Source organism: Nesoenas mayeri (genome assembly GCF_963082525.1).
Source record: "Nesoenas mayeri genome assembly, chromosome: 1".
Taxonomy (NCBI): domain Eukaryota; kingdom Metazoa; phylum Chordata; class Aves; order Columbiformes; family Columbidae; genus Nesoenas; species Nesoenas mayeri.
Genome location: NC_137541.1, coordinates 186883089 through 186895371, shown reverse-complemented (window position 1 = coordinate 186895371; position 12283 = coordinate 186883089). Strand labels below are relative to the sequence as shown.

General features: G+C 37.2%; 1 protein-coding gene across 1 annotated transcript in view; it reads right to left on the bottom strand.

Moving 5' to 3' along the window:
• The window catches only part of TRPC4 (transient receptor potential cation channel subfamily C member 4), a gene marked incomplete at both ends in the record, with an annotated part of 92155 nt that overhangs the window by 66664 nt on the left and 13208 nt on the right, over nt 1-12283 (bottom strand). The window contains one exon of the mRNA XM_080352826.1: nt 1244-1762. Within this exon, the coding sequence (XP_080208952.1) occupies nt 1244-1762 (519 nt within the window). The remainder of the gene's footprint in view (nt 1-1243; nt 1763-12283) is intronic.

Here is a 12283-nt window from a genome sequence, read left to right as displayed (position 1 = left end):
TCTGTCACTGTCTCTGTTTCAAATTAAGAAAATTCAGGCTTTCAATTTAGGTTTTGTTTTTAAAGGTTAGAATTTTATTTCAATGCATTAATCCTTTGGAAAGCAGAAGTCCAAGCTAGAATTTCTTCAATAACTATAGGACAGGATTGACATTTCAAGAAAGAGAAATAGTAGTTGTTAAGAAAAGTCTGGAATAGTACCACCTGAAAATAATTGATGAAGGCAGATAACATGTCATCTAAAACATTATGCTATCAAATACAAATTATGTAACACATTTCCTGAAGGAAAAAATGCTTATTAGAAGACTTATGAATTCATTTACTAGTATATTTTGCTGAACAGGGATTTACCAATGATAGATAGACTAGTTCAACAGAACACGGAGGTTTCTTAAGAGTTTGCTATACTTTATATTAATAAGTAACATTTAATTATATACAGCATTTGTCTTGCCTATACACACAGTTCAGCTGATTTTGGATGCACAGGTTCCAAATGAGATGATAAAACACATTCTGACATGATGATGAGCAGGGATGAAGTGAAATTTTGGAAATATCAAGGGAACTGTCTTCCTAACTCATTTTTCCATCTCAGTTCTTCTGCTGTTGCATGCACATACCAACTCTAGTATTTTTTTAAAAAATGTAGATATCATCCTCTGATTACAATTTAATATTTGTGTCATTGAAGCAAAGTCATGAATTTTTAACTGCCATGGAAACAAATGCCCAGGTATCTCCATTTTGGATTCTTTAAGAAAAATAATCTGAATGTCAAATTTTAGAGAGTCATGCATTGCAATTAATCTTATGTTTCATTATCTATTTATAATAGCTATTTTTCAAAGAAGCCTCTCTATAGAGATACCTGTACTATTTTATAGGTGTTTAAATATATAGTGGCCTTTGTTGGAAGCGATTAAAGCTCGTTTGAAGTATGCTGTATTTATTTCTCATCCTATTATTGAAGAGCTCTTCAGAGCACAACTACTGGAGGTGTAAAAGGAAAAAAGTTTCTTTGGATCTGTGCTATAACAGAACATTTTAAATTCTGATACTACCAAACTACAACAGCTATCCAAATTCACCTAATTAAAAATAAAAAAAAAAAAAGAGGAGACCCTGTAGAACAAAAAGAGATAAGCAGCAATTTGTCTCAGTTAAAAGAATATATTTCAGGCTATTATCTGCCACATTACTATTACTAAATATGCTTAAATATTCTTCAGCACACTCACCTCTTTTTGACGGTACTTAATTGCCAGTTTCAATCTTGCAAGATCATTACCACTTTGTTCTTCTATCAAGCTATTATCATCTCTGTAATTAAGAATAATTTCCAATTCCCTGGAACTCCGTGTCTGATCCAGGAGATCTTTTGCAAATTGCTTGCATTGCCGTGACAGTTCCTCATACTCTGACTTAAATTCATTTTCGACTTTACTCAGCTCCTGCAGCTCCCAGCTCAGTTGAAAAGCGGTAAGGAAAGGATCCTCACTGGACAGAGCAATCAATGATGGGCTTGCCAGAGCCTTGTAGATATTGAGTCTGGATCGAGAGTGGCGGAGGCTGTCCACATCCGAACTGGAGACACATTCGACACAGTTACAGCGAACCTCATGTGGCCTGGGCACGGAGACACCTTTCTGCACAAGGAGTTTTATGATTTCATAATTGTTGGTGTGAGCAGCCAGAATAATGGGTGTGATATCTGGCGTGAATTCTGAAAACTGCTTGTCCAGAAGCACTGGTGGCACCTGGGGGAAAAAAAAAAAAAAAAAGAAAAAAAAAAAAGGCAAAAACCCTTACAGGCCTCTTCGTTGAACAGGAGCTACAGAAAATTAAGCTATGAATAGTTAACCAGGCAGTACATTTACTGATGGATCTTTGCTTCTGGCCAGACTTGAAGGAAACACATTAAACACCACAATTAAATTAGCCAAGATGACCTCTCTTCATTTAATAAATTGCTATAAACAGGGTCTTATTTTACCAGGTAGTACACTTACTGCTGGATCTTTGCTTCTGGTCAGACTTGAAGGAAACACTTTAAACCTAACAACTCAATTATCTAAGATAGTCTCTTTCAACTGAATACATTGCTATAAAAAGGGTGTGATTTTTCATAAAGCCTGTTTGTATATAAACAGCCCATGGGCAAACGATTCATTAGAGCAAATGATTAGATAAACAAGGAAGAGTCAAACATAAAGACTCCCGTTGGGTCCCTCGAAGTGCCAGCTGCGAGCAAGACAGAAATGCTTCATCTCAGACTGGTTAATCTCAGTTTTGCAGGGAAGACAGAATCATGGGGACATAACTAATTAACTGAAGGAAGAAGTGAATAGGACACAGACAAGTTAGAGTTATAAGATAAACTGGGCAAGCAAATGAGAAATAAAATATTTTTTCTTAAAGAGAAGGTTGGAAATATGACTGTGTAGAGTAACAAAGATACCTTTTGCAAAGAGCTAAATGTCTTAAGGCTCAATTCTACATTCACATGTGCAAACAAGCATACTCTCTTTAGAGGAACATAGGAGAGTTGGTAGCATAGGCCTCGAGAGAGGAAACAGTAGAGGAGGATTTGTAAAGCCTCTACTGGTGTGCATGTCTGTACTTTCAGTCTCCTGATGTATTTCTATATTTTACCAGAAGACTGTAAGATCTTTCGTTTTAAGATTGTTTCTTTACTTTACAATACCAGACTCTAAAGCATTTTTCAGATCAAGACAGCTCATTAGACTGGTATGATGAAGTCATATAAGTGTAATTAACCAACGCCAATTATAAAAACTGGCAGTGGCAGCATCACTTAGAGACTGCTTTTGGTCTGTAGCTCAATAACCAAGTACAAAGTCAGTCCACATCAGCAGCGTGTTTTGAGTGATGCTCCTTTAGGAGGAAGAAAAAGGGACAACATTTGACTACAAGTTATCTGAAGGTTAGAGAAATAGATGGCCACTGGAGGGAGGAAAAGATGCTTGATAGAAGTCTTATGACAGCAGAGTGACCTCGGTGCAAAGTGGAAAAAACACAAATAGCTCAGAAGAGACGCTAATAGCAAACAGGTAAAGCATGTGAGAACAGTGTAAGAACAAGTTGAAATAAGCTATATTTAGAGCCTTGGGAAGGAAAGAAGTGCACAGAAATGCACAGAATCAGTGGAAAAGAAAACTAGAATGACATTAAGTGAAAAGTGAATCTAAAGCCATAAATAAAATGATCATGGATTTTTTTTTCTCCCTCTTTCTAATGAAGACACTGTGTATTTTGTACATTTTTTCACTGTTCTCCATGTAAAACAAATCATGTTTGTTCAATGGGACTGTGTCCATGTATAAGAGCTGCTATGTGTGTGGGCTGTAAAAGAGGCCCAAAGCACTAATTAGCTGAATAAGAGAATTACTTTGGGAGGTGGCCACTTATTCATGTAAAATAGGGTGGAAAGTCAAGACTGGAGATCCAGCATTCGGTATTGTAATCATGCATCCCTAGGGAAACAATTCCTGCCTGGCCATAGCGTATTTCTGACCTCGAGAAACTGTGCTGGAGTCTGAGAAGGAATGCGGAGTCAACAGGCGGAAATCCCTTCTCTCCCTTCCCACGCACACAAACGTGGACGCTTGGCTTGGCACTGGGTAAGGCTGGCACAGAGTCCCTGTCAGAGCAGAGCTGTGGGATGCCTGAGCCAGCCCACCCACCCTCACCACCCCATGCAGAGGGACCAGCCGTCCTCACAGTGCTCCTCACAGGCTTATGAGAGAAGCCTACAGCCAGGGATTGTGAACTGAGCAGCTCCTGAGCTAGTTCTCTTCTGCTTTCCTCTTCTTTATTCTGAGGTACAAACAAAAAGTAATGCCTTCATGTAGTGCGTGCAGGCATACAGAGACGTGGGTTTAAAATTACTCAAGAGGTAAGGAACCCATCTGGCAATATACTGAAGTTACATATGGCTGTGGTGGACACTCAGGTACAAGAACAAGCAAAAGGTCTGTGGGCTGTGCCCAGTCTCAGTTGTGGTCAGGACAAGAAAAAGCAACTGGCCATACTTTTCCTCAGAGGACTCTCCAGCTATGTCCACACTGCTCTCTCAGGTCTCTTTCAATGCTCAAAGCCTCCAGGGCACCTCTGGTCATCGCTCACCTCTAGGCTGAACACTGTCCTGAGCCCTCCTGGGGAAGCCCATATTTCGTTCCACTATTCCTGTCCCGTGTGGACTGGGGCTTGAAGTCTGTACCTGTTTTCTCATCTGGCTGTAACATCAGCAGGGAAAATTAGACCCATTTCTAAACCCAGACCTCACTGGTTACTGTAGTCTTAGATTTATCTTCTCTTTTACTTACATATTCTATAGAAAAAAGAGAGCACACATGCACACACACACTTTTTCTGCTTTCTAAGCTGCAACTGTGGTCAATGCTTTTGAGGCTAGAAAGAGAAGAAAATGGCAGTAGAGACTCAAACTTTGCATCAGTAGAAGTGAGCTTTTGGGCTATCATAGGTCTGAAAAAGAGTTTTACAAGGATGGATGTGTCGTGCTCTGACAGTGTCTGCCACAACTAGTGAGACGTCCCTCACTCCCAAGGTCAGGGTGCCAGGAAACAAAGAACTGGAAGGGCAGAAAACTCAGGATACAGAGGATACAAAGCTAAAAATCCAAACTCACTGACTGCTCAGAGTATTCCTCTGTCATTTAGCATGTCATTATCTTTGTAATTTCTGACAGTACTAAACTAATATTTGCTTCAAGCCCTGCCAGAACTGAAGACTATCTTAACCACAATCTTCTCTGAAAAATTAAGAGAGACACAGCTTCAAACAACATGACATTACAATGATTGACTTGTACATGGGGTCCATTACCTCAAAAGCTGTTTTTCTGATAGCATATCAAAACCATTCATCTTAAGGTAACTCAGCTACAAGGCTAATGCCAACATTTTGGAATTCATACTATCAGAATTTACCCAAATATAGAAGTGTGCATTAAATAATTTCAGCCTTAACTCATGGAAACATTTAAACTTAAATGGCAAACCCTAAGACTGCAAGTTTAATTACCACATGAATTTAACTCCTGACCCTTTACCTCCTATTTTAAGATTTCCTACTCATTTAAACCAAAGATATACAGAATGCCAAAGCAATAAGGTCAAATTATTCCCTCATCTGCAGCATAATGAAGTACTTATCTTCTGAAGTTCTGAGTGCTCTCATGGCACTCAGAATATTTTAGTATTTAAATGCTGACCCAGAGAGCTTGCTCTGAAATCACCAGACTTACGATGAATTTTACTTTTGAACTACTGAAAAAATAATTCTCTTTAAAGAAGCCAAAACAAATAACCAGCGCACACAGATACCAGCCACACAATCTACATCTTTGATAGAACACTCAAAGAAAACACATGAATCTTCCTTAAATCCTGGGAGGATGGGAAGCTACTAGTCTTACAGTCACTGACTGTGACTGTGACTTCCCAAAGCTTAGCAGTGGTGTAAATATGTTGTACACTTCTGAGTCAGTATGTCAGCTGTGAGGCTGCTTAAACTTAGAAAAGTCAAACAATTTTTGCCTTGTTACATTTTCTTTAAATTTTTCTACTTCAACACCATTTATAGGGCTGAGCAAAGGGGTTTGGTGATTTTGTGTACTTATATGCATATCTGTATGAGGATGAGTAGCCAGAAAGAAAACAGAAAAGAAGAAAACATAGCTTGAAGTCTATACACTTCAGTGCTCAAAGACATGAGATTTTCTGTTGCAGTCCTTTTCCCTGCACTTACTATGAGTAGGAATGAGTCAGTCCAATTTAGATATCTAATAATTTTTTTTTTAGATGCCAGTTGGATCAGTCCTCTTCAATATAAGTTCCCTGTATGTTCTGTTTGAAGAGAAGCCCATTTGCTATGACAGAAAGAGCAATCTAGGCTAAATTAAAGCCAGTTAGGTGTGAGACATTTTGTGTCCCTATGACATCAAAGTAGAGAGGCCAATTGTTGATGATCTCTTAGATATCCAGGAAGCAGAAAACAGTCAGTTTGGAAAAGAGGAACAGAAACCCCGTGTGCATCCATTTTTGCATCTAGATTTCTCATAAAGGCTCTCAGTGCTGCAATATCTTAACAGAGAGACTGAAAACTGCAGTGCCCATTTACATACTTTTTAAGTGCGAGAGCTTGCAATCTATGTAAAGCAACCTATTTCCTTGGGCAAATGGAAAGCTTGCCTAGTTCTTGTCTTTATTTACTTATTTACAATTATTTTGCCTTTTGCTCGTGAAGGAGACCAAAGCCTGCAAAGGCTTCAAGTAGTTATGTGAATAAATCTCTGAGTCATGTCAATAATGACAGGACAATTGGAGGAAAAACCAAAAGCAAACAAAAAAAGGATTTATGATGGATAACAAGATGAATACATATATAATCTCATGCAGTACCACATTATATGGGGAAATTAATATTATAAAAGTGTGTAATTGGTCTCATCAGTTGCTTCAGCACTATTGCTCTATAGCGCTCATCAGCCAAACACCTTGAAAATGCCGAACTCTACATTTCAGTACAGCCAATGACATACAAGTTATCACTATGGATATACAGTTTTCTGGTTTATATTCTGGTTTGTTGAGTTTTCTCTTATTTGGTTTCATATTATGATATCAGCTGAAATACATCCTGAGTAAGATGATAGAAGCAGTTCCATCAGGAAGGATTAAAAAAAATCCTCCTGTCCCAACTCCTTTCACATGCACTAAGTCACTGATAAACTGCCAGATAACTTGAATACCCTGAAGATATAACTTCAAAATAACTTGAATTCAGTTGTCACACCACTGAAGGGATCTGTACAGTCTATCCTGAAAGCTGTGCTGAAGCTATCAAGATGACACAAACTGCAGACCTGCAATGGTGGCCCCAGATTTGGACAAAAGTCCTTTTCCCTGTCCCAGTTTGCACAGCTGGCATGTTGTTTGGTCATCGAGTATTTAAGGCAGGCAAGTGGATGGAAGTTGTTAAGCTGAGCTCCGGGACAGCATCATTTCAGAGCAGTGTGTGTGATACCAGCCATGCAACACCCCCATCCTATATTGTCATTTTCTACTTTCCGTAGGCAGCTTTCCCTGTGCTGCCCAGAAAGGGTTCAACTTGTTTATTGCCTTTGGACTCATTACATTTCCTAAAGGCAAGTACCATACTCCTAGGTGCTACTGAAGCATTTTCTTTCCTTTTATAATATTCTGCTTCCACATCTATTTTTTTTTTTTTTTTGCAGGAAACAGATGTATCCACAAAGCCTCACCCTTTAAGGCACTGCAAGTTAACTGACAACAGTCTGATGACTAAATGTGAATGTATGAACATGTAATGAGATTTTTAAGAAATATTGTAACTTCTTAAGAATGCACACTCTGAATGCTAAGCAAACATCTGAAATGCTGGTTAAGTCCAGCAGATAAGATTTCATTACAAATTTTGCCCTTTAACATTTTCACACCCATGATTCAGCTTAATCCTGTCAAGGTGTTTAATGCTCATATTCCAGATTTCTTTTCTCTGGAGTTTAACCACAAGCAACAGAGATGATAAAAATGGGTCAGTACATATTTGAGATTAAGTGATGTTTATCTTTTTGAGTCTTAAATAAAATATTGACTCTTAAATTGTGTGCTTAAAAATTAAAATGTTGGTTCTCATATAAAATATATTAAGAAGTCAATTTAAAATTCTAAATGTTAGACAAATAGGCCATAAAACCTCCCTCTTGTGCTAAAATATAGGATGTGGTTCGCATCAAAAAGAAAGAACTGACTAGCCAAAATGAAATCATAACTACAAGTTGAGATTTTGTGGTGGGAAGGTTTCTTTTGGCTCCAGTTTTTAGCTGGAAGCATCGTTTGTCAGATTCCAAATGATGCTATGAATGAAAAAAAGTGGAGAATTCCTTGAGGGGAAGAAAACAAATAAATATGACTTAGGGCATTAACAGCTGGACAACTTAAATGGACCTCAGGACATGGCTTTTGTTACCAGTTTTGCCACTAACTCTAGGTTTCCTAGGCAGACCAACTCTTTCTGCCTCTTTTCCCAGTTGGATACACTTTTTTGAGCTTGCTTCTTGTCTGTCTCCTGTTGGTTGGGCAGGGAGCTGTAATTTTTGCCTCCTTGGCAGCTCTCCTCAGTGTATACCATGTGTCATAAATATTTCAAAGGATCAGGCCTAAATGTCCTTATATCATGCTAATGCATTATTGTTAGCAAAGGATAACTTCCACCCAGTTAGAAGAGTGTTTTATGTAATATCATGCCCATTTATTTTGCTGAAAATTTACTTTCAGCTTGGCTGGGACATGACTAGGAACAGGGATGTTGCCATAGCTAATATAAAATCCCTGTCACATTTAAGGAGGTTTCAGTGCTTGCCTTTTTGTGTTTATATAATTTTGTGAAGTTAAATTTTAAAGTTTGAGTTATTTTCATTCTCGTTTCCAAATACAAGCTGAGTTTTCAAAACCTCAGCATTTTTGTCTTTTTATTTTATGATTTACACTTACCATAAGATGTAAGCCTATGGTTTTCCAATGCTTTTTCATGCTCATCCTATTACAGCTGAATCAATTTGTGTGTCACAATAGTCACAGCATGGACTGATGACTTCCAGTTTCTGTGTCAGCCGCATTGCACACATGGCATTAATGTTACATATTAAGAAAAAGAATTACAACAGCATTTAGTAATTCACTGAAACCATCATCACTTTTCTAAACAATGAGGATGACTTGCATAACTGCATGATACAAATAACAGTATATACTTAACACATCTGCGCAACATTTGAGCCAAAGAGCGTTAAAAGAATTCAGCAATATATGCACAGGACAGTGGGAAGAAACTTGTCAGAAGGTCTTGTTTGCCCTTCTTGAACCTAAAGTACAGTAACGACACCTAGATCAGTCTCCACAGAGATTTAACCAATCTGTTCTTGAAGCTCTGCAGTGGTGGATGGATGTTGCACCATTTCCCGACAACGTTCCTGATATTTAATTTGTTTTACTTTTGTGAAGTTTAAGCCTGCAATGTATTGTTCTATAAAACATGGATACAGAGATTACATTATTTCTTCTCTATAGTTTCAGTTCTCTCTTTTTAATGCTTATTGATTAAGACTTTCGTTATCAGTAATATTTCCTAATATTCTGAATGTTATTTCTTTCTGCACATTCTTTACCACTTCTGAGTATAACAGAGGACAAATTCACATCTGTGCTCATTCTGATATGACTCAATATGATATTGACTTTTGTCCAGTAATATAATATTGTTCAGGCTTTTCCTGTTAGTCTTGTTTTAATCCCCCCTGCAGAACTGTTATCTTAATAATTTTCAATTCCAATATATAGTTGGTTGATTATTTCTGCTCTACTTAGAGCCTTAAACTTTTTCTTACTGAACTGTTTTATCTTTTACACAAATGATTTTTCCTGTTTCCAAAACAGTCCTGAATTCTAATCGTGTCCTGCAACAGCCTTGTGATCCCTCCATCTTTGTGCTGTGTACAGATTTAACATGCCCTCTATTTCATCTTAAATGTCAGGAATGATTATACTGATTGGGATAGACCCCTGCAGAATTGCTCATTTCATCCCTCTGTTGGATTCATTCGTCTTGTTTCACTGAGTACTGTTGGCAACTACTCTGAGTGTGGTTTTCTTAGACTATTTTGAGTGACAGTTTATGAAATCTTACAAAACTCAAGCTATATGATATGTACTGCTTTTCCCCAACATACAGAGCTTGCTATCTGGTCATGAATAAAAATTATATTGTTATGACAAGATTTGTTCTTGACAAATCCTAGTAGGCTGCTATTCATGTCTATGTTTTCTTCTAGGTGCGTATAAGCAGAATTTTCGATTATTTTCTTTAGGATCCTCCCTGGTGTGAAAAAGTATAGAGTTCTTTTATTTGAAAAAGGAAAACAGAGGATGGAAAGGAAATGCTGTAAAATGAATTAATAACAGTTTCCAGATAGAATAAGAAGAAAATATATTTGATTTGATAGATTTGGGGCATTTGTTGGGTGTGACTGATAACAAAAGGCTTCAAAACTTCTTTTTTTTTTCCTTTTTTTTTTCTCCCATTCCCCAATATCTCTGGAAGCTGATCCAAAATACAGCCTGTACACAAAAGTGGCCATTTTCAATTAATATTTTCCTGTGAGCATTATTAGTGGATGGATATGCCCTTCCTTCAGACAATGTCAATAGCTGAAGAAAGGGTGGGAAATGACCTAAAAGTAGATACTCAATAAAAGACTGTGAGGATATTTTGAATTTGTTTCCAGCTCTGAAACTCATACCTGTTTTCTCACCATATATCTTTTTGGAAGTAGGCAGAGTATTTCAAGTAAGAATTCTTGGCATTGCTTGAGTGGTGATAATGAAAAATGACAAGTAAACAGTGTTGTTTTCACTCAGGGACAGAGAAAGAAGAAAATGAAAATGTTTTTTTTTAAAAAAAAGAGAGCTAAGAAAGAAAAGAAAGACCTTATTGTGAAACTTATTAAAGAACTCAAATAATTTCTGTTGCATCATAATAAAGCTCATATATGCCTCTCTCATAGTTTGCATGATGACCAAAACCAATATTGCAGCTTCCTGAATATTGAAAGTAGACCTAGAGATGTCCTTCCCAGCTGAATGTTTTTAAAAGGATGCTTAGATACTTTTCTCAAACACAGAATGGTCCATGAAGGCAAAATCATTTTAGTAGTGTTTATGTCTGACATTCCATTTCCTGAGAACCCGTGTCTCTGGCCTCATTAGAAAAATGTGGAAAATGTGTTTCCTTTTTTTTTTTGACTTCTTCCAAAATGGCTCCAATATTTAGCTGGGGAGGCAGGAGGAAATGGCTTGCTTCTCCAGTGAGGTCTTGAGATAAATGTTAGAAAAAGAGTTCTTAGAATCTGAGCTGGATCCTTTGTTTTTCCTTCAGCTTCACGTATCTAGAAACAAGAAAAGGCATCCCGATGTCTAAGGAATGAGAAAGTTTTTGAAAAGGAGCTTTTACAGAAAGAACAATAACAGATTAGTGGCCTCTCTGCGTATCAGCAAACTGTTTAGGAGATACAAACATCTCAGAGGGAAGGGTGGGAATTAGTTAAACATATTTACAGATGATTGTGATTATTTAGAAATGCAAAGTAATTGGAGATATCTTCGCGTTTGGGAAGTAAATTTTGTTTCTCAGAAAATTACAAGGATTCTGCTCTCAAGAAACAAAGTAGGAGTCAAGTAAATTTGCAAAACACTTAAAGAAAAATGCTTAATAGATTTTCAAACTATTATGAGAAAGGAATACAAAAGAGCATGCCGATGGCATAGAAACCAAATAAATCTGCAGAGGATGCAGACAAATGTCATAGTAAGCTGTTTCATTAGTACGCTATTCCTAGTATGTTATTTGGTGTTTTGTTATTTAGCAGCAGGTCTAGTTTTTGGACCACACTGTAAGTTTTCCAACTTTCGCAGATGAAAGCAAGGACTCATTCCTAAAGTAGATAGAGGAGACCAAGGCTCATGCAACTATATTCACAGTGAAAAATGGAACTTCCTTTGAGAGGCAAAGAATTGACAACTGAATATTATTACAACTTAATGATATTCTCATCTGTGTTTAATTTCTTAACAACAGACACTTTTAAGTTCCTTCCTGCATGTAAGAATCAATAGAACAATACTACTGCTTATGAGGTTTTGAGAAAATGTAGTGGTAAAGAATAGAAGATTGCTAGAAATCAAAATTTTCCTTTTGAATTCCCATTACAGAGAGATCAATGAAGATATGGGAGAGACATGCATTATTATAACCTGTCCTATGCAGTGAAAGACCAGGAACAAAACAGCTAGAGGTAGTTTTGGGTAAATCGCTAGAAAGAAGTTTTTATAACTGTTGCCAAGAAGAATGGATTGGTTCAAATCCTTTAATACTCTTCTTGTTTCAGGTTAGTCTGAGCTTACTGATTGATTGCAGATCTCGATCTGTACACATATTATACAGATGGTGCATCCCAGTAATGAATGGGTAAAGAGGTATTCTTAATGTGCCTCAGGATAAGGAAATGTTATTTTGCTCAGCTTATATTATATGCTCAGCTGTATCATATTTTTACTCAAGCATGGTAGTAAGAGAGGCTTAACAAGCAGAGGCTTAAATGAGCAGGGAAGAGAAATTTCATTTTGTCAGCCACCTTGTTTGTACTTACAGTTAATGTC